This window comes from Pseudonaja textilis, chromosome 17, assembly GCF_049901715.1.
Source record: "Pseudonaja textilis isolate UNSWEBS1 chromosome 17, rPseTex1.2, whole genome shotgun sequence".
Classification (NCBI taxonomy): Eukaryota; Metazoa; Chordata; class Lepidosauria; order Squamata; family Elapidae; genus Pseudonaja; species Pseudonaja textilis.
Genome location: NC_142006.1, coordinates 8571897 through 8594063, shown reverse-complemented (window position 1 = coordinate 8594063; position 22167 = coordinate 8571897). Strand labels below are relative to the sequence as shown.

Sequence of the window (22167 nt, the reverse complement as noted above, 5' to 3'; positions counted from 1 at the left end):
TCTTCAAGGCTGCCAAAAACCCACGGATAAGAAATAGTTTACAAGAGTTTTCAAATGCTAACTATAATGTCCACGAGGCTGAGTTTCAAAACGCCTTTGCTTCCTGCAAAGAATGCTTCTTCAAACCTGGCTTGTATCCTCTTGAGGGAGGGAGGGGCCATTACCTTTCAGCCTTACTCCCGAGTCGCCCGTGCTGTTGTAGTTGCTCTTTCTTGCGAGCAACCCTGCGTGCACGCACACTTGGCACAGGCTCCTCGGGAACCTCCTCATCGCTGCTGCCAGCCCCCACAATCTCTGAAGGCAGCAGTCTACTCCCTGGAGGTCCTGGCCCCTCACCTGAGTCCTCACTCTCCTCAGCTGTCCGCACCTGCTGTCGGCTAACCACAACAGCGACTCAGTTCACTTAGCAACGAAAACTCTGCCCCCTCCAATTTTGGCTGTACTTCGAGAACCCCCCGTAATTTATTTTTGGTTCTTTAGCCGACGGAAGAAAGAAACACGCGCACAAAGACGTTTGAGCTGTATAGAACGTATCTGTCAGTAAAGCCACCTACAAACCTTTTGAATATATACAATGTCTGTGTATCTATACATGCCTTCAAAAATGCCCTAAATAAATTCTCCATTGGGAACAGTTTCTTATCTTGGGCCGAGCCTAAAAAATATGACATCTGTGTTTGTATGCGTGTGTGTGTGTGTGTTTAAAAAGACTAACCTGCTCTTCTCAGGCACATGCTTCATGTTTTACGCAGCACTATCATTAAACCACGATTATCAGCCATTCTTAATAACAAGCCCTCCGGGTTAAGTCAGACTTTTTTTCCCCCACGTTGCAGCTGGGAAGGAGATTAAAGCCAGGCTGGGCAGCCCCTATCGGAAGATACCGGCAACGAGGAGATCCAGATCCCAAACGCCTCTCAGTCGCTCGGATTACGACGTTTCGGCTGACGTCGGTTTGAGAGCGAGAGCGGGAGGAGACGTGATCCGGCTTGGAGAGCGACAGGCTGCGTGTCCGTCCGTCGGAAGGGGCTGCTTTCATCATCCAGACTGTTGGGCCGAAGGTGGCGGTGGTGCTGGTACGGGAGCTCACCTCTGGTGCCGGAAGGATTCCAGGAACGATCTTCTCCCCGTACGGAAATACGACTCGATCCGTTCCAAGGATTTCCCTTTGGTTTCGGGTATGAGATAGGTGAAGACGAGATTGATGACACAGATGGCGCTAAAGAAGAAAAAGGGGACCTCCAGGCCGTATCTTTCCTGGGAAGGAGGACAGATGTTGAGACGATCAGATGGGAAAAGGAGAAAAGCACTGACTGTAAAATAAAACAAAGCAAAGCAAAAAAGGGACCAACTCCATTCTGGCTTAGTTGTTGTGTGGAGTCCCTGGTTCTCTCTGCGTGGGGTTGTTTTCTTGTAGACGTTTCATGACCCAACTAGGTAACATCGTCAGCGTTACAAGGAGTGTGATTTTCTCCCTGTTTATACACAGTCGATCTGAGCTGAGTTTCTTGCAGACGTTCCACGACCCAACTAGGTAACATCATCAGGGCCAGTGAGTGTGTTTTTCTCCCTGTTTATATACGGTAGCTCTGAGCTGGCAGGTGTTTCACCATCGATGCTAGTGAAGGTGGAGTTTGCTCCCTCTATATACAGCAGCTTGCCCTATCAGGGTTGACCAGGTGCGATTTGCTCCTGAGTAGCTCCCTCCTTTTAACAGCATGGTTTTCTGCTTGGTTGTTTGTCTGGTGTAAATCCTTGCTTATCTGTATACAAACTGTATAGAAACGGAGAACGAACCCTACACTCACCAACACTGATGATGTTACCTAGCTGAAAACAACACCAAGGACTCCACAGTTCAGTTCTGGGCTAGGAATATTCTCTTCTATTGGCTGTTTTGATTTCCCACGTTAGCCTACTATCTGGGCATCTCACAGTGGTCTCTTTTCCAGATATGATTCAGCTCCAGTTCAATTTGAAAGGTTGGCTCTAGTTGTCCCCAGGGTGAAAGGAATCGATGATTAAACGTACAGTTCCACCTTGGCCATGTTCTTACCTTAACCAGCAAAAACACTTTGGTCAAGGCGAAGGCAGTTAACCAGCTCACCAGTACACAAAGGCCAGAGACCACTCCCCGTGCCTTCAAGGGAAGGACCTCTGCCATCAACAACCACGTGATGGGACCCCAACCCATGGCATAGCCTGGAAGAAGAAGAAGAAGAAGAAGAATCCGTGAAACAAAGTCAGAAGCAGAGAGGAGAGGAAATTAAGCCAGTCCTTGACTTAAAACGATTTGTTCAGAGACGTTGAAGTTTTGGATCCCATCTCCTATCAGATCCACGTAGCCAAAATTCATCCGTGGAACTCCTTGCCTCCAGAAGTTGTAAATACTCCAACACTGGATGTTTTTAAAGAAGAGATTGGATAACCATTTGTTTGAAGTGGTGTAGGGCTTCCTGCCTAGGGTTGGGCTAGAGGACCTCCAAGGTCCCTTCTAACTCATTCTATTATTAAATTCCACATTCTAGATTCTATTCTATTCTATTTTCTTTCTATTCTATTTTCTTTCTATTCTGTCCTATTCTATTTTCTATTCTATTCTATTCTGTTCTATTTTATTCTATTCTATTCTATTTTATTTTATTCTATATTCTCTTCTCTTCTCTTCTCTTCTCTTCTCTTCTCTTCTCTTCTCTTCTCTTCTCTTCTCTTCTCTTTCCTTCCCTTCCCTTCTACTCTGCTCTACTCTACTCTACTCTACTCTACTCTACTCTACTCTACTCTACCCCTCCGGAGAAAGTTGACCTGGAGCCCAAACGTTGCCCTCCCCGCAACGCTTCCTGACCTACCTATGATGAAGCACATGGTGCCCACCAAAGGAATCACCGTGAGGCCCGCCATGGAGCTGTCGCCGAGGGCCAGGTCGGTCCCGTTCCCCACCGGCGTGGAAGAATTGTGGAGGAGCTGAGGGATGAAGTGGATGTAGCAGCCCAGGGTCAGATTGGAGGCGAACATGAGGCAAGCTAGGTGAGAAAGAAAGAGAAGGAAACCCCCCCCAGCTCAAAACCAAGGCAGGGTCCTCTTCCTGCAACCAGGTTCTCCCTGAATTATCCACCCTTGCCCATACGTCCTCAGCTTAGAGCCTCTCGTTTAGCGACCATTTGAAGCTGGAAACGGCACGGAGAACAGGGCCTTACAGACAGTCCTCATGCTTACAACGGCTGTAGCGTTTCCCCCCCACGGTCACAGGATCAAAACCGGGGGGGCTTAAAGCGCGAGCCTCGCTCAGCCGTGGAAATTCTGGATGTTGTGGTGGCCGTTACGTTGAGGGGCTTCCCCCTCTGCTAAGAAGAGATGGGTGCCTGGGTGTGCGTGTGTGTGTCGAAGGGAGGAACCACAAAACCCATACCGGAGACGTAGAGGAGGATCTTCCGCCCAGCTTTATCCATCGAGAAAGCCGCCACCAGCACCGAGGCCAAGCGGACGCCTCCCACGAGGACAGCGTCGTACTCAGGGGCCTGCGGACAGAGGTCAGAAGAATGGCTGGGAGCTGTCGATCAAGCGGGGTGGTTCTTTTCCTTCGTCCGCTCTGGGATTCTATTCTTTATGAGCCTGGTATTTCACGCCCCCCCCCAGCTCCTTTCTTTCCTATTTGACCCGTGGATACAAAGACCTCTAAAATCTGCCCTTTTTAGAAGAGAAGAGAAAATATAGGATAGGATAAGATAGGATAGATAGGAGAAGAACAGAACAGAACAGAATAGAGAACAGAATAGAATATAGACTAGACTAGATTAAACTAGAATAGAATAGAACAGAATAGAATATAGAACAGAATAGAATAGAATAGAATAGAATAGAACAAGGAATAGAATAGAGAAGAGAAGAGAATATAGAATAGAATAGAATAGAATAGAATAAGGAATAGAAAAGAATAAGGAATAGAATAAGGAATAGAATAGAATAGACAAGAGAAGAGAATATAGAATAGGATAGGATAGGATAGGATAGGATAGGATAGGATAGGATAGGATAGGATAGGATAGGATAGAATAGAATAAGGAATAGAAAAGAATAAGGAATAAAATAGAATAGACAAGAGAATATAGAATAGAATAGAACAGAATAGAACAGAACAGAATAGAATAGAATTCAATTCTTTATTGGCCAAGTGTGATTGAACACACAAGGAATCTGCCTTGATAAATAGCTTGACCCCTTCCTCCTCCTCTCTGGGGCAGCCCCTCAAATATTGTAAGAATGCTCTCCTGTCTCCCCTGGTCCTTCTCTTCCCTAGACCAGCCAGGCCCAGTTCTTGTAACCGTTCTTCATATGTTTTAGTCTCCAGTCCCCTCATCATCCTGGTTGCTCTCCTCTGCACTTTTAATCTAGATTCTCAACATCTTTTTTATCTGAACATAGAGGAAAAAATAAGAAAGGATGGCAGAGAGATTGAAGTTATGAAGAGACAGAATTTGAATTGGCAACTTTAACCCCTGTGGATTTTTTTTAACTCCCAGAATTCCCCAAGGCCAGTTATGCCGGCTGGGGAATTCTGGGGGTTGAAGTCCATGAGTCTTAAAAGTTACTAAGGTTGCCGTCTTCTGCTCTACAGGCCGACTTACCAGGATCACCTCCGTGCTGTCGAAGATCAGCTGCAGATAGACCAGGATTGGGGTGACCCCTGACAGCTGCTGGAGGAACCTCATCAGCAAAGTAATTGCGATGGGCTTGATGATGTGAGGCTTGCGGATTTCCGTCCAAGTGATGGGCTGACTCTGGAGAAACACAGAGAAAGTCAAAGGGAGGAGAAAGCTTGGAGCTCGGGGTTGAATTGTGAGGTCCTTGGTGCTCTCTGAGCTTGGTGGTTTTCTCAGAGACGTTTCATGACCCAACTAGAACCTCATAGTAAGAGGGGGTTGTCAGGGCAGAGTAGAGAGGAGCAATTGCAGGAGGGGGGGGGGGGAACCACAGCATTTATGCTTCTGACAGTTTCCTGGACCTGACAACTAAAGTCTCTCATTGAAATATCCAGAATCATGTCCTTACCCCCTTATGTTCAGTTGGACAGGAAAAAGAAAACTAGCACTGATGGGATTTCCCAGTTGGGTCATGAAACGTCTGCCGGAAAACCACCCAGCTCAGAGCTACTCTGTCCAAACGGGGAACAAGTCACTCTCACCAGCACTGAGGAGGTTACCTAGCTGGGTCATGAAACGTCCACAAGCGGATAACCAAGTTCAGAAAACACCGAGGACCCCCCGTGAAGACAAAATGGCCCGACGGAACCATTCCCCGCCCTACTAGGAAGTTCTGAACCCCACAGGTCACCTCTGGGAACCTTCTGGGGAGCCAAGAACCAGCCAGTGTTTGGGGTCGTGGGCGAAGCAAGCCAAGGCCCCCTCATTCTATACATTTGTCAAGTCCCGGCCGTTTTCTTTTTAACGTGGACTTACCTGCTCCTGGACGCTGGCTTTGATCTGCTCGTATTCCCACCAATAATCCACATCCTGGCCTCTCAGCCAGCGGAGAGCGCCCAGCGCCTCGTCTTCCTTCCCCTTGGAAATCAGGAAACGCGGCGAATCCGGCATGAAGAAGAGGAGGGAGATCATGAGGAGGACGGGGACTTCTCCGGCCACGGCCAGCCAACGCCAGGGCACCAGGAGGCCTGCAGGGAGACGAAGACACGGGCAAAACTAAGAGAGAAAAAGCCGGCAGTTCCCTCTCCTAGATCCGCCGGGGAGAGCAGCCCATGAATTCAAGGTGAAACGGTGGCTTAGCGCTTACCCAAAGCATAAAGGAAGAGGGCGCCCAAAACAGCCATGATTTGAGGACAGGAGCCCAACGCCCCGCGGATGCCCGGGTGGGAGATCTCGGAAATGTAGACCTGGAGAAACCCGGAAGATTTGAAAAGTAAGCGGTTCCGTTGTGGGAACCGAGGCACCTCTGAGCCAGAGATGATAACCTTCTCGAGGTACTCGCTGCCTTTCTGCGGTGAGGGTAAGAAAAGGCCAATTATTTATAAAAGGATTTTTTTAAAAAGGGGGAAATGGAGAAATCCTGGGAAGAAAGGAAGGGAGGGAGGAAGGAGGGAGGGAGGGAGGGAGGGAGGGGAAGGAAGGAAGGAAGGAAGGAAGGAAGGAAGGAAGGAAGGAAGGAAGGAAGGAAGGAAGGAAGGAAGGAAAGAAAGAAGCGAAGAAGAAAAGAGAAGGATACGGATGGGAAGGAGATGAAGAAGGGAAGGGAGGAAGGAGATGGAGAAGAGAAAATCAGAGAAGGATGGGGATGGGAGGAAAGGAAGGAAGAAAAGAAGGAAGGGGATGAAGAAGAGAAAAGAGAACCATAGGTTTAGGAAGGATAGAAGAAGGGATGGGATGGGATGGGAAGGGAAGAGAAAGAAGGAAGGAAGGAAGGAAGGAAGGAAGGAAGGAAGGAAGGAAGGAAGGAAGGAAGGAGATGGGAGGGAGAGATAGAGGAAGGGAGAGATGGGAATGAGAGGAAGGAAGGAAGGAATGAGAGGAAGGAAGGAAGGAAGGAAGGAGATGGGAGGGAGAGATAGAGGAAGGGAGAGGATGGGAATGAGAGGAAGGAAGGAAGGAAGGAAGGAAGGAAGGAAGGAAGGAAGGAAGGAAGGAAGGAAGGAAGCCAAGCCTTTGGTGCAGCAAGAAAGGCAAACCCAAAAGCAAATCCCACTTAGGACCGTGTCTAGCAACATATCCATGAGCTGAACATTTTTATACCCGACGTAAGCAGCTGCCTCGCATTATGTCTCAAGTTGGACAAGAAACAAACAAAATTGGGAGGTCAACTGAACAGCCCATCTGAGCCTTGTCTCCCTCTGGACCAGAAGATTAGCGCTCTTGAGTCCTCCCTAAGAAAGTCAGGAATCTCCACCATCTCCAGATCTTCCACGGAAGGGCCTCGTGGGGAGAGGCCATACTCACCGGGATGGCCGCTGAGGTGACGCCTCCCGCGAAGCCCGTCAGAAGCCTCCCGACCAAGAGCATCCAGACCTCGTGGGCGCTGGCCATCAGGAAGTACCCCGCCACGGACGGGATGGAGGAGAACATGATGCTCAGCTTGCGCCCCAAGCGGTCGTTGAAGTACATGGTGCACAACCCGCCTGCGGCGACTCCTAAGGTGAAGATGGACTAGAAGACAGAAAGAGAGGAATGCGAGAGGTCAACGGGGAAGACCGCACGGTCGTAACCAGAGGTGGGACTCAGCCGGTTCTGGAGAACCGGGAGTGGAAACGTTGGGTAGTTTGGAAAACCGGCCAATCCCGCCTCTGACTGGCACCGCCAACCCCATATCTCTTCTCGGCCTCCCATTGAGTCCCAGCTGATCGGCTGGGTCTCTTTTGGTTGCCCTGAACAGGAGAACGGAGCTGGAAAGCAGGTTAGTGGGGTGGGGAAGGTATGGGGATTTTGCAATATCCTTCCCCTGCCACGCCCTCCAAGCCACGCCCATAGAACCAGTAGTAAAACCATTTGAATACCACCACTGATCATAACCCTGGTGGCGCAGTGGTTGGAATAGGTTATTGCAAACTAAACTCTGCCCACTGCCAGGAGTTCAATCCTGACCAGTTCAAGGTTGAACTCAGCCTTCCATCCTTCCGAGGTGGGTAAAACGAGGACCCAGATTGTTGGGGGCCAGAGGCTGACTCTGTCAACCGCTTAGAGAGGGCTGTGAAAGCACCTTGAAGCGGTATGTAAGTCTTAAGCGCTATTGCTGTTGCTTGCTGGCTTCCCTTCCTCCTTTCTAAATTCCTTCTTTGTCATTCAAAGTTGCAACAGACCTTATCGGAGCTATTTACGGCTTGTTTTCAGAGTTGCAATGCCGGCCAAACACAAACAACCACGTGATGGCGATGGTATTTGGGGTGCTTGGGAACGTTAACAGCCATTTGCAACACCCTGTGGGCATGTTTTACGTTGTTGTTCCTGTTGTTTTGGTGATTACTTCAACCTCCCAGGGAAAAAAAAATCACGGATTTGTTCAAGTTCGCTTTAAAACCACTTCAGGACTAGAAAGGAAAAAAAAAAGGCGTAACTTCCATCCAGACACCGGATTCCTCCATTTAACCTACGTACCCCAAACCAGGAAGCGGTAACCTCGGTTAGTTGCAAGTGAGGGACTGGAGACTTCATCAAAGCTGGTATGACAGGCGAGGTGTACACTAAGGCGAAGCCAAAATTGAAATTCCCCAACACGGCGGCGAAGCTGGCAAAGAGGAGACGTTGGTTTCCGAGGGTCCTTGGGGAAGAGAGAGAAGAAATAAGGAACCAAAGTGGGACCCCTCAGAATGACTGAAGGCAAACGGTGAACCAAGAGCGAAACAAATGACTTTTAAAGACAAGAGTGAAGAATAACAGAGTTGGAAGAGACCTTGGAGGTCTTCTAGTCCAACCCCCTGACCGGGCAGGAAGCCCTACACCACTTCAGACAAAATGATTATCTAATCTCTTCTTAGGAACTTCCAGTATTGGAGCATTTACAACTTCTGGAGACAAGTTGTTCCACTGATAAATTGTTCCCACAGTCAGGAAATTCCTCCTTAGTTCTAAGTTGTTTCTCTCCTGGATCAGTTTCCATCCGTTGCTTCTTCTCCTGACTTCTGAAGGGGCTTTGGAGAAGAGCTTGACTGCCTCTTCTTTATGGCAGCCCCTCAAATCCTGGAAGAATGCTATCAAGTCACCCCTAGTCCTTCTCTTCCTTAGGCTAGACCAGGGGTCTTCCAATTTGGCAAGTTTTAAGCCTTGTGGACTTCAACTCCCAGAATTCCTCCTCCTCCAGTCAGGTTAGCTCAGGAATTCTGGGAGTTGGAAGTCCACAAGGCTTGAAACTTGCCAAGTTGGAAGATCCTCCGGCTAGACATACCCATTCCTGCAACTGTTCTTCACATGGTGGGTTTTAGTCCCCCTTAATCAGCTTTCTTTGCTCTTCTCTGCACTCAAATCAGGAAACTCAAATCGTTTTATATCTCTCCTTGATCAGTTTCCATCCGCTGCAGCTTTTCCTGCCTTCAGATGCTTTGGGCTGGAGAATAGATCGACAGCCCCTTCTTCTTTGTGGCAGCGTCCTCAGATATTCTTCTGTACAGGAGGATTCCAGGGGACGTGCAAATGTATTTTCCTTTTGCAAAAAATAAATAAAAAAGCCAGCTCAAGACAGGCAGCAGGCAAGCCGAAGTGAAAGGACATTAAAGAACAACCTCCCCAAAAGTGCCAGTAATTGTGTGGTCGGGAGAGAAGAAGGGAAGTTGAGAAAGAGACAGAACTGAGAAAATACGGACAAGTTGAATGAGCCAAGAGCCACTTTTGAAGATGTCGTTTTCCTGCCAAGGTATAGAAAATGCCAATGCGTTTCTGTCTTGGTTGTTTTTTAAAACAAAACAGCTCCCATAATCCTCGTCTTCCCACAGCTCCCCTAATCCTCGGCCGATCTCTCCTCCTAATTGAATCAAATCCCGTTGATTTCTTAATGCAGGGTTAGAGAAAAGCATCAACCGTTTGACGTTATCGGTTATCGAACCGCGAAAGGGATGTGTGGAAAAGAACAGAGGAAGAGCAGCCAGGTCGAGAAGAATGGGTGCAAGCTTCTTGTCTACCGGCAATGAGGACTAGCGCCTTGAGCGAAAGTGAAGACAGCATGTCAACAAAAGAAAAAGAAAGAAAGAAAAAAACGGGTCTCCGTTGGCGGGCCTTCTCAGGAGTGCAAGGGAAATGGAAGCGGTACCTGTAATATTCCTTCTCCACACGCCGAGGGTCCTTCTTTATCAGCGACCCGTAATCCTCCAAGGGCTCCGGGCCCAGCAGTGGCTCCGTGGCCTCCAGGGTGGCTGGAAGGGTGGGCTGCCCCCTGAGAGAAGGAGAGAAACGCAGAGGGTGGGTGGGATAAACAGGTGGGAGTCAGAGAGCCGCCACACCGCGGGGGTTTCTCCTCCGACAGGGCAGCCGAGGGAGAAAGAAAGAAAATGAAAGGAAAGGAGACAGAAGATGCGAAGATGCGTAATTTGGGGGAAAGCAAATCAGGCGTGAGAAGAGGAAGCGGCAGAGAGTGAAGAAACCGGCTGTGGAGCAAGATAACAGAGGATGAAATGGGGGAAGAGAACATGAGATGGGGGGAGGGAGGAGAGAGGGAGAGAGGGTGGAGGGAGGAGAGAGAGAAGGGAGAGGGAGAGAAGGAAAGAGAGAGGAAGGGAGGAGGGAGAGGGAGGAGGAGGGAGGGAGAGAGGGAGGGAGAGGAGAGGAGAGGGAGAAGGGGAGAAGGAAGGAGGGAGGGAAAGAGAGAGGGAGGAGAGAGAGGGGGAGGGGAGGGAGGAGAGGAGAGAGAGGAGAGGGAGGAAGGAAAGAGAGAGGGAAGGGAGGGGGAGGAGAGGGGCAGGAGGGAGGGAGAGAGGGAGGGAGAGGGAGGGTGAGAGAGAAGGGAAGGAGGGAGGGAGGGAGGGAGAGGAGGGAGGAGAGGAGGGAGGGAGGGAGAGGGAGGAGAGAGAGAAGGAGAGGGAGAGAAGGAAAGAAAGAGGGAAGGAGGGAGGGACAGGGAGGGAAAGACAGAGGGAAGGAGGGAGGGAGAGAGAGAAAAGGAGAGGGGGAGAGTCTACCCCATTTCCTCTGCTAAGTCCTCCCATCCTTTCTTCGGTCTCTCCCTATTTCCCCACCATCCTGTTTCTGATCCTGGCCGGCTAAAATAACGGGGAGAAGCTTCCCGGCCTTGTTGTGCGGTTATTCTTCAACACAAGACAGTCCAGTTGTGGAATATGTGGGGTGTATACAACCCCTTTGCCCCACCGGGGGAAAATCCCCAAAGCCAAGAGGGGCTGGAGGTGAAAACAGACCATTGCAGGAATTGGGTGCGTCCGGTCTAGTGAAAAGGAAGGACTTGTGTGTGTGTGTGTGTGTGTGTGTGTGTGTGTGTGTGTGTGTGTGTGTGTGTGTGTGTGTAAAACATCACAGCAGTCTCCCATTATCTGAGGGGCTGCCCCACCGAAGAGGAGGGGGCCAAGTTATTCTCCAAAGTCCCTTCAGAAGGCAGGACAAGAAGCAACGGGTGGAAACTCATTTAGGAGAGAAGCAACCCGGAACTAAGGAGGAATTTCCTGACAGGGAGGACAATTAATCGGCGGAACGGCTCCCCTCCAGAAGTTGTGGGGGCTCCATCACTGGGGGTCTTTAAGAGGAGGCTGGGCAGCCATTTGTGTCTGTGTTTCCCTCCTTCATACATACATACATACATACATACAAAGTTCCACTTGCAGAGTGAAGTCTTCACTCTGGTCCTCGCTTACAGCTTAAACAGACAGGCATAGCTATAAGCCTCAGTTCTCCGCACTGTGAAGTCTTCACTCAGGTCCACTTCTCTTCCCTCCTTCCCTCCCTCCCATTTAAAGATACAAATTACTGTGCAGAGTGAAGTCTTCAGTCAGGTCCTCCCATACATTCTTAAATAGATAGGCACAGATATATGCCACAGTATTGTGTACTGTGAAGTCTTCACTCAGGTCCAGAGCTCTCCTCACCCCCCCCAGACTTCCCCCCCCTCCCTCCCTCTCCCCTGGGGGCTGATGACCAACATGTCACCAAGCCATCTGCTGTGGTTTATGTGTCGCAAGCTCCTGATATTTAAAGCCATTCTAGAAATTGCAGAAATTCCAGTATAAACCCATCATTCTAGGCTGACATTTCCCAAGCAAGAGTCTCTAGCCGAGCTGGCTATAAATAAAACCTCTCGAGGAGAAATTGGCCCTGGTTCGAACCTTTCCTGATCTTGGTAGATTTTCCTCCTCACCTGACACAAATAAATTTGGCTACCTCTGGAGAAAGAGATATCAAACAGATACCTTCCCCCCAAAATATTTCTAGTTGGACAGACTGAAGCGGGGGAGATTTCTAGAAGTGAATTTTTAAAAAGGATAAAAAAGGTTGCATGCTCATTTTCAAAGTCTTTTTGTGGACCCTATAAACTTCTCTCTCAGTGGTGGGTGTCGGAATCTCTTCAACCCTGTACCGAATCATTTTTTAAAATTTAATTTATAACTCATGTATTACATTTAACAATATAGTTTGTTCAATATGCTATTACTGAGGAGGTTAAAGTCATTAAACATATAGGAATCCTCTCGTTTCATTTTGCTCATTAAAAAAAATACATAAATTGAAAAATATCCTTCTTGATGTAGGATAATTAATTAGGGAGCATGTTCTCTGCCAGGAAGCAAATTCAGAGCCTCAACTTTTATTTTGCTCACCCTTGGGAATTTCCAGGTATAAATCCAGCTTGCATTCTAAAACCTTCAACCGTTTTTTTTTTCTTTTAGACGTCTTCATTACCTAAACTAGGTAACATCATCAGTGATGCTACCTAGTTTGGGTAGTGAAACACTGATGATGTAACCTAGTTTGGGTGATGAAACGCCTGCAAGAAGACAGACAAGCTCAGAGAGCACCAAGGACCTCTCATGTCAACTCTGAGCTACAAATCTCCTCCTTTATTTGCAATAACCCAAATCCCAGGTAACAGGAGCAAGTTAGAATTTGTTTCTCCTTTTACCTTTTCTCGGTGGGGCGACCCATCTCTTGTCAAACTTTCCCTGGGTTACAAACTTGTTTAAGGTGTGGGAATTCTAGAGGAAACTTGGCCTGTCTTGCTGTGGAATAATACCCTGCTGGGGTTGCCAATTTTTTTTCTTCCTTTTTGCAAAAAGAAAAAAAACCAATGCCTTGTCTTTCCCCCAAACCTCGGTATCATGAGTGATAGGCGCTTGTATTTATCACTTTAAGTGGCAACCTACCCTGGTGGACAGTGGAAAAACTAAGTAGGTTTGATACCTGGACCTAAAAAGACAGCTAAGAAATTTAGCCTAGTTGAGAAAACGTGCTGGAAAACCACTTCCATGCAATGTACCTGGCTCTATTCCACGAAGTCACTGAATGATAGTCGTTACTGTAGCCCAAACCAGGAGTGGTTTTTTTAAAAAATGGAATTTACATTCCACTTTCTATTTTTATAAACAACTCAAGGTGGCAAAAACAATGCTTTTTCAACCAGCTGGCTTTCGTGGCGAAGACGGAACTAGAACTCACAGTCTCCTGGTGATTGGTGCAAAGTCAGTCAGCCAGCTTTCATGGCTAAGATGGGACTAGGATTCACGGCTGCCTTTGCTTGTAGATTAATTACCAAACCAAACTGGCTTTCATTGCGACTATTTCCCCACAGCCACCAGCTAACTTTTATGCCTCTAAGGCAGGACCAGAACTCCACGTGTCAGATTTCTAGCCTGATGCCTTAACCTCTACAGACAAAACTAGCTCCTACACTTGCGGCACAAGAGGAAAAACAATGTTTTATTAGTTGCACAACCACAACCACATTTACCTAGATACAGGTGAGAGGTCCATGGGAAAGTTTGCCAGGAGGAGTTGAGACAAGCCCAAACGTTCAGACAAGTTAAGAAAACCAACAGTAACCAGCTTGCTACTTGGAAGAAAAACTTTCTGGAGTTAACTTTCCTCCTCCATGGTCCTCGGTCTGGAGAGTGGCTACAAAGGAAGACTGAGGTAGTCCCACCCCTCGAGGATTGATGTGGGCAGCCCGGGGCGGATGGGTTTATTTTATTTGGTGCTTATGATGGGTTTTCCCTCCCTCTTTATTCCAGGGAGGATTCAGGGACAGGCTGCCCAATAAAATCCCATTCTTAGCAGTTAAAAACCTAGGGGGAAAATTAGGCAGTTTCAATGGGGTTTTTCATTTTTTTTTAAAGGCTCAGTCGGTGATAAGGCAGATTTTCTTCCTCAGATTCTCATATGAAGACCTAGTTGGCTTATGTAGGGGAGGAAGTGAGGGGAGAAGGGGGAGAGAGGGGGAGGGAGAAAGATGAAAGGGGAGATGGACCTGAGTGAAGACTTCACACAGTACTCTGGCTCATGGCTATGCCTACCTATTTAATCTGTGAGGACCTGAGTGAAGACTTTAGTCTTCAGTAGAACTTTCTATGTATGGGGGGGGAGAGAGACAGAGAAAGACCTCCGTGAAAACTTCATGATACACAGTAGCCTGTTTTGAAATGGAGATGGAAACTTAGATTGATATCTACCTAATCGATGTAGGAAGAACTGAGAGAAAATTAATTAGAAAATAAATAATCTCTATCTTTAAATGTAAAAGGGGGGGAGTGACAGAGGACCCAAGTAAAGACATGACTCTCTGTGTGTGTATGCCTGTTTTGTGTTTGTATCTTTGTCTTTTGTGTGTTTGTATTTCTTTGTATTTTTGTACAGTGTATATGTCTTTATGTGTACGTGTATGGGGGTTTTGGTGTGTGTGTGTGTGTGTGTAAAAATGAACCTGAGTGAAGACTTAATGTACAATAGTGTAGTTTATAGCTTGTGTATTTAATCTGTGAAGACCTGAGTGAAAACTTCATGTTAGAGAATAAATTTATATGGGGGGTGGGGGTAGGGGGGTGGAGAGAAAGAAAAGGGAGGGGGAGAAACAAGTGGACCTGAGTGAAGACTTCACAATGGAGAGAACTGTGGCTTATAGCTATGCCTATCTATTTCATCTTCATATGAGGACCTGAGTGAAGACTTCACAGTGCACAGTAGTTTATATCTTTAGAGAGAGGGAGGGAGGGAGAGAGAGAGAGAGAGAGAGATTGCTGTCAAAGAACTTGAGCCTAGGCCTCACAGTGAAGCAGAAATTTTTACCTCAGAAAGTATGAAGTGTGTTTGATTGTGTGTATTCATGTACTGCACATATGCATGGAGACGCATAAACGAACAGTACAGCCCCATCATAGTAATGTAACTTTCATCTCTCTTCATAATCTTTATGAGAGGACCTGACTGAAGACTTCATGGTACAGGCAGCATATCTGCCTGCCTAACTAATCCACACAGGAGGACCTGACTGAAGACTTCACTCTCCTTCCAGCCCCCAGGAGGATGTTGCTAGTTTACTGAAGCTAAGGAGGTCTGGATTTGAGGCCTTTTGAGAGTGGGGACCAAGCAGGATTTCTGTCTAGGGTTTATTTAATTTCTCTCTCTCTCTCTCTCTCTGTATCTAGTAAGCAATGTGGATGAAAAAAAATCACTTCATGCCTGTTCAGAATGAACACAGACAAGTCTGTCTGACTTAAGCAGAGGTCAAAATGTTAGACTCTCATAGCTGCCACCCCTTCAATACATTAAAATATAGATTTGAACAGCAGTGAAAAGCAGGAAGTGAGTTGGAGCAAAGTTGAGCAGATGAGTAAATTTTCCAGTTCTTCTACTTTGGCTTTAATTGAAGACCATGCTGTTTTTCACCCTCGGCCTCTTAAAGGATAATGTTTTTGGAGATTTGGTGGTATTCCTGTTCTCGGGGACAGAGATTAGAGTATGTCGAAATAACTCCCCCCAACAAAATAATATTTATTCATGTAGGCATTTTTTTAAAAAAATCCGTCATGAAATCAAGAAAGTCAATTACTGCAAGAAAAAAATCAAATAGAAACTCTCAAGGCTGCTGCAGTGCAGTGCAGGTCCTCTTCCTGAGGTACTAATTGTGTACTTGCAGAATACACATACACAAATGTCACAAAAATATTCAGAATTTATTTCATGAACAATCCTTTAACAAAGTGTTGTTCAATGTTTGTGGGCTTCAACTGAATTCCTTACGTGTAAACTCATTGTGTTTCCGTTGTTTTCCTTCCATTGAACTGGAATGGAAGGAGTTAACTGGGAGAAATAATCGAGCTTTAATTCCTGAAAAGTTGGGAAAAAAGAGCAGATTACGCTTCAAATATTTATTCTTTGGCTGCAAGAAACTGCTACTGGAATCTGCTTGGCTTTTTTTTTTCCTCTTTGATTTAATAGGAGTCAGATGATCAGCAGAACTTTATAAACAGAGGCTGACTTAGGAAATGTCGGATTGCTCGGCGCACAGTAAGTAACCATCGCCACTTAGCAATTTCTTGGTTTTTAGCTAGATGTTTTTTTTTTCTCCAATCCTGATGCTCAGTTACAAGATTCCCTGCTTCAAGAGGCCTTGAACTGTTTTTGTCACCGAATTATTTTGGGATTCCCACCAGTTGAGAACAGCTGGATATGCGCACGCTCAGACTTTGACTTTTCAAATAAAGCATGTAACTACATCTTGCAACCAGAAAGCTAGCTTATCGGGGAACAATTCTAGAACAGCCCGTTCCTTGAAGGGTCTAGCAATAGCACTGAGACTTATATACCGCTTCATAGTGCTTTACAGCCCACTCTAAGTGGTTCAGAGTCAGCCTCTTGCCCCCAACAATTTGGGTCCCCATTTGACCCACCTCGGAAGGACCGAAGGCTGAGTCAACCTTGAGCCTGGTGGGATATGAACTGCCGAATTGTGGGCAGCTGGCTGCAGCAGAAGTAGCTTGCAATACTGCACTCTTAACCACTGTGCCATTGTTTAGTTATTGACTTGCAAGGAGTTTTCTGAAAGAATTTGGCAGGGGAGAGATCGGCAGTGAGATCCTACCTCTCAATTCAGAATGCAACCATTTCAAGAATCTCATCCTGCTTTTCTTTTTAAACTGAGGATAGTTGTTATTGTCGTTGTTTTCCTTCCTCTGTGCTAGAAGGTGGAGAGATGCAGGAAAGACGAAAGGAGGATGAAAGTTACACGGACAACGGGAACTTTCCAGAACTTCGTTGTGGAGCTAGGAAGCACACTGAGGACCAGACAGATGAGAAGTGTGGAGAGCCTGGATCTTCAGAAGGTCTACCTTGGCAGCCTGAGGAATCTGACTCCATCCCTTCCATCTTCTTGGCAGCCTTTCTGGCATTCGTCTTTGTCTCTGTTTCCATGGTCTTACTTTGTCACAAGACTGTCCACTTTTCTTTGAGGGACCCCAACACCTTGAGTCCCAACAGCGTTCATCTACCCAAGGAAGATGTCCAATCTCTTCCTCTCTTTTTCCCAAACCAGCCAGAATCAACCTGGGGAACATTCCTGCGATACGTGTGCAACCCGTTGGGGAAATCTCACCTGGAGGAGCCTTGGATCCTGGTTGGAATCGGCCCTGGAGATACAAGCCGGACCCTTCTCTGCTTCACAAAAATCATGCTCTCCTTACTGACTCAGCAAAAATCCATCCACATTGAGTTTCTGGACCCAACCAGCCCTTGGCTTCCTCCAATGGGTTCTTCTAAAAACAGGACCTGGGTGATCAGTAGCGTGAAGGTTCTTTGGGGACAAGAGAGTCTCCCTGGTGGATTGGTGGTGTCATTGCAAAGTATCCTGGATAGAAAAGGGGAAGCCACCAAGAAGGCATTTGCCCTCGTGGGGAATGGCGGGGAGCAGAGTCGGGAGGGGTCCCTGCTCCAAAGATTGACCCCTTCCTTGATCTCTAGAATTTTGAGCTTGAATCCCAATAGGAGATTGAGCAAGGTGATGATCGACCACGAGAACTTCCTCCTCCTCTTCGTCACATCTGAGCAATATTTGGAAAGTGGGTTGGTTTGCTGAAGGATGCTCATATGTGCCATGCCTTCCACAGAGAAGGATCTTTTAATCACCCGGGGACCGGTAGAATGAAAGGCCCACCCTGAGAAGGTGGAATGTCAATCAAATTTATCCGGGAAGTGAGAAAATTGCTATGATTTGTGAAGGGGCAAGGGTGAAGATCAATGTTGGGAAACTCAGGCTAGATACACTAGTAGAAATTTAGATTTGCAGCGGGCCAAATTATTTTCTGAAGCTTTATTAAGCCCCCATAAAAGAAAGGTGGAAGAAAGGTTTCTTTGTCATTAGGATCTGCAGAAGAGAATTACCTTAGAGCAGCGTTTCTCAGCCTTGGCCATCTTGGGAAGTGTCGGCTTCAATTCCAAGAATTCCCCAATCAGCAAGGAATTCTGAGAGCTGAAGTCTATCCATCCCAAGATGGCCAAAGCTGAGGAACGCTGCTCTAGATGTTTTCAGAACTAGACAGTAGGAAGAGTGTATCTCCAGATGTGATTCCATCTCTGGAAAGTTGAATAGAGGGCAATCTGGATGTATTACGTCAAAGAAGAGCATCATGGAAATACTTGTAGTAGAAGAAACCTCCTTTGTGTCTTTGCTGGTGTGTGTATAAATGTACATAGTGATCGTATCCTTGGTGCGTTTGGGGACAAAAAAGAACTGATTGTCCAGCCTTCCCAACTGCTGCAATCCAGACACGAATAAGTCTCAACAATTCTACTTGTGAACTGTGATGATTGGACACAAGCTCTGCTGCACCTTAAAAGCTACGTCGTTAAAACATGAAATATCTGGGACTCTTATTCGATGTGTATGATTATTTTTCAGGCGAGTGTCCCCAGATCTTCCAATAAAGGCATATCTGGCATTTTACAACGTTGAGCCTCTCTTTTGTTGTTTTCAACACCAACACACCTTCGTTGGCATGTGTTAAGGTTGGGAGGAAATGGGGGGGTGTAACGGTGTGTGAGAATGAGCTTTGGAGACGGGAGAAAGAACAGCAGGCCAAGCGATGGTCAGATAAGAGGTAGCTGAGCCCAGAGAAGGAAAAGGGGGCTGGGTGGGGAACACCTCAAAAGAGCCCCTCCCTAGTTTCTTGGGACTGTAAAAGGGAGTTTGGGGCAAGACGTACTTTCAGACTTGCAAGAGTCTGTTAATGTCACCTTACCATAAAGTTAAAGCTAGTACTTTTGGTGTCTTTCTCACTTGGACTACTTGGCAAGGCTGACAGGTGATGAGTTCTAGTCCAGCTGCTCTCGTTTCCACAGGGAATGAAATTTGGGGTGGGTGGGTGGGGAGAGAAACGCTGCATTCCTCGGATCAATAAACCTTCCTTCAAAAATGGTTCTTAGTTACACAGACCTTTGCCCGTGAAACCAACCGGGGTACCGAAGAGACGAAGAAACACCGCAAAACAAAAAAGATGGCAAATCCGCCAAAGTTTGGATTGCTACCTGGAGCCCGAGAGCCCACGGCGCCTACGGTTCTGCCACAAGGGGAATCTTAAAGTCTGGCAGCTACAAAGTGAGAAGAAGAGATGCGGGCTACCGGGTTCCCTTGCTTGGCTACCGAAAGAGAGAAGCTGCCGGAAGGATTTGAAACTCCACTGCCCTCTTTGGGTTGAAAGGCACGTTCTGGCTGAGCCAGAATTTACAGGTCGACAGAACAGGTTGTCCTTGTTGATGGGTGGGCTGAGATGTCGTCGGGTTGAAGAGAAGGCAGGCGGCTTCTGCAGAGTGGCCTCTGTTTCTCCCTTCCCCCCCAAGTTTGGGGAGGTGGGGGGAGAGAGAGAGAGAGAGAGAGAGAAAACCTCTGTTCATCTCTGTAGAGGACAAACGCCAACGGCTCCAAGCGGAGCTCAAGGTGTCCATCTCCATAGCAGCCTCCGAGAAGCCCTGCTGTCTTTGAGCTTCTGGTCTCCTTGGTTGCTGGAAATAAACAACAGCTGCCTCCTGTCCTCGCAGCGCTGAAAAACCACCCAAGCCCTGGGGGAACCACCGACAGACAAGGATCTTGTCCCGAAAGGGAGGGCTGGGATGGAAGATCCTTCTTCCTCTCCTCCACGGGTGGAGGGAGGCCCTGCCTCTTTCTTTGGGCAACCGGGAGACGCCTCTCCGCAACGTCTAGCCATGACAAGAGATGGCAAGGAGGAGGAGGAGGAGGAGGAGGAGGCCGTTGGCAAGGTGGGCTGAATGTTTTTCGGGGAGAAGAGGGCAGGCGGGAGAAGGGGCTGGGTTTGTGTGCGGTGAGCCAGGAAGGAGATGTGTCCCTGGTCGGCGCTTTGGGGATCCACTGCAGCTGTGCTGTTTTTAATCTGGAGCAAGCCATGATTTGAGGAAGGCTGTTTCGAAGAGATGTTTCGCTGATTGAATTGAGAGGTGGAGGGGTTGAAAAAAGAATCTGTGGGGATCTGGGTAAACTTTTCACAGGTGCAGTTTTGATGGTCGATGATGGATAGGAAGAGAACCAAGGGTGCAAGAAGGAATCCAGAAACATTTCCTATTGCAGTAGATTGTGGTTTAAATATAGTCAAGGGGAGGCTTGTCAAAGCTTCTGGGCTCAAGCCTTTAAAAGATTTGGAAACCTGCTGGCCATCCAAGTCACACACACACATATATAAGCAGCTTTCCAAGTAATTAATCATTTCTGATGTTTAATGGTGGAGGATTTAGGACCTCCCTCAGTTTGGGGGCCATCCCAGGCACTGAGAAAATAATCCTTGACATTCAACAAGTCTTTGTCTTGGGCAAGACAAGGAAATAATAGCGAAAAAATATTTAGAGACGACGCTCTCAATTTTTTTTGCCGAAGTTCCTGAGCAAACCGGAGAAATCAAGGGCGTCCTATTGATGCCTACGTCATGAGGGCTAGAAACTTGGGGGCCACAAGCTCATTTCCGCCTCCTCCCTTATCTCTGCGGTCATATCATAGACTCTCCGTCCCCCGGGGGGTGGGGTGAGGGACAATGGCTTGCTGTATTCTGTCACGCATTATGTCACCCAATAGCGCTGTATAAATAGCCGTAGTAATTCAAGCATTCCCGGGAGATTTCAGGCACGCCCAACCTTCATTCTTATTCTAACTTCTCTCTTCTGGTTTATTTATTTATTTTTTTCTCCAGTGATGGATTTCGTGCGCTTTACAGAAAGGGAGGGGGGGCCCTTTGGTCTGCCTAGCAATCCCACCCCCTTGCCCTCCTCCCAGGACCGCTACGAGAGTGATCTGCCCCGCTTCTGCTGGCTCTTTCGAGCCTCTTAAGTAATTTTTAATAAACAACAAGACTGTCGAGAGAGAGAGAGAGAGAGAGAGAGACCGGCTGAGCCAGGGGAAGGAGTCAAGCAGGGAATTAGTCTGGAATCTTTACGTGACCACGAGAAAAGGACGAATCTGGTTTCTCTTGGGACGCCGTTGAGGTGCAAATGGCCAGTCTGGAAAGAATTCCCGTGAATCAGCAATGAGTGATAAAGCCTCCCAACCGAACCCTTCGCACGTGGAGCAGGTCGTTCACGCCTGACAGAACCTCCTCTGTAGCCATGGCCAAAAACGTGGACGAGGAGCCAAGCTCGGTTTCGGAATGCCCCGTCTGCTGGAACGCTTTCGACAATGTTTTCCGGACCCCCAAACTCCTGCGCTGCGGCCATTCCTTCTGCATCGAGTGCCTGGCCCATCTCAGCCTGATCGCTGCCGCCCAGAACCAGCTGCCTTGCCCTCTTTGCCGCTGCCTGACCTTGCTGCCGGCCAACCAGAAGGTGACCGAACTGCCCACCAACGTCCCCCTCTTGCACAAGTTGGGCTTGGAACCCAAGCACGTCATCCTGGAAGGCCGGCAGCTGTGCCTTAAGGAGAAGCGCAAGATCAGGTACTTCCTGCGGCAACCCAGGGTCTACACCCTGGACCTGGGCCTGGACCCCGAACTAGGCACCCAGCCTTACTCCGAGAGCCCCCAACCGGCCACCGTGGCCAACACCCCCACCGTTCCTCGGCGCGCCCTTCTCCGTGAATGCATCCGGAACCCGCACCTCCGGATCTTCACCTACTTGATGGTCATTATCTTAAGCGTGACGTTGCTGCTCGTCTTCTCCGTCTTCTGGACAAAAAACTATTTCCCAGGTTTGGGATGAGGGAGAAGCAGACCTTGGGGAAGTTGATTTTGGTCGAAGGGTCTTGGGTGGTGGGGGTTCCCGCAGGGCTTGGGAACGGAGGAAGCCGGCGACGTGTTTTGGGAAGGGGGATACGATCCTCTGGCTGAAGAGCTCAGCGTCTGAATTTAGGGATTAAGGAGGTAGGAGAGATGATGGCTGTGATGACCGTTTGCCTACGTCCAAGGCCTGGGTCAAAAAGAGCGAGCTCTCCTCGGCAGAGAGAACACACTACAGAATTTGAGAATGGGAGATCGTACACTGACCAATGCAGAGATCTTAAAAAAAGAGTTTTGCTATTACCCTCGATTGAAAAAAAAAACCCACCAGCACCAACTGGTCTTCAGAAGTTGTAGGTGCTTCAACACTGGAGGGTTTTTTTAAAAAAAGACACTGGACATTCACTTGTCTGAAATGGTATATAGGGTTTCCTGCTTGAGCAGGGCGTTGGACTAGATGACCTCCAAGGCCCCTTCCGATTCTTTATTATTCTGTTACAATACTTAGCGGAAAGTCAAGTTAAATTTATCTTTGTACTTTA

The 22167-nt window shown here is 47.8% G+C and overlaps 3 protein-coding genes across 4 annotated transcripts; 2 read left to right on the top strand and 1 right to left on the bottom strand.

Moving 5' to 3' along the window:
- Positions 1–509: 509 nt before the first annotated feature.
- On the bottom strand, positions 510–13532 carry SLC2A6 (solute carrier family 2 member 6). Of its 2 annotated transcripts, none has more exons than XM_087914463.1 (10): positions 13378–13532; positions 8097–8259; positions 6945–7151; positions 5788–5887; positions 5457–5668; positions 4626–4778; positions 3410–3518; positions 2850–3023; positions 2057–2202; positions 510–1257 (listed from the first exon to the last, which is right to left on the bottom strand). In XM_087914463.1, the coding sequence occupies exons 1-10, from the start codon at positions 13398–13400 to the stop codon at positions 1087–1089; spliced, it is 1458 nt and encodes a 485-aa protein (XP_087770589.1). In that variant the 5' UTR covers positions 13401–13532; the 3' UTR covers positions 510–1086. The 2 variants fall into 2 exon arrangements, with proteins under 2 accessions (XP_087770589.1, XP_026568392.2); XM_026712607.2 differs by lacking the exon at positions 13378–13532 and adding an exon at positions 9742–9968.
- LOC113444045 (uncharacterized) lies at positions 13476–18359 on the top strand. Its single transcript, XM_087914464.1, has 3 exons — positions 13476–13559; positions 15861–15929; positions 16604–18359. Exons 2-3 carry the CDS (start codon positions 15908–15910, stop codon positions 17491–17493), a joined length of 912 nt encoding a protein of 303 aa, XP_087770590.1. The 5' UTR covers positions 13476–13559; positions 15861–15907; the 3' UTR covers positions 17494–18359.
- Positions 18360–20897: 2538 nt separating this feature from the next.
- RNF183 (ring finger protein 183) lies at positions 20898–21719 on the top strand. The gene has a single exon (XM_026712217.2). It carries the CDS (start codon positions 21021–21023, stop codon positions 21606–21608), a length of 588 nt encoding a protein of 195 aa, XP_026568002.1. The 5' UTR covers positions 20898–21020; the 3' UTR covers positions 21609–21719.
- The last annotated feature ends 448 nt before the right edge of the window (positions 21720–22167 follow it).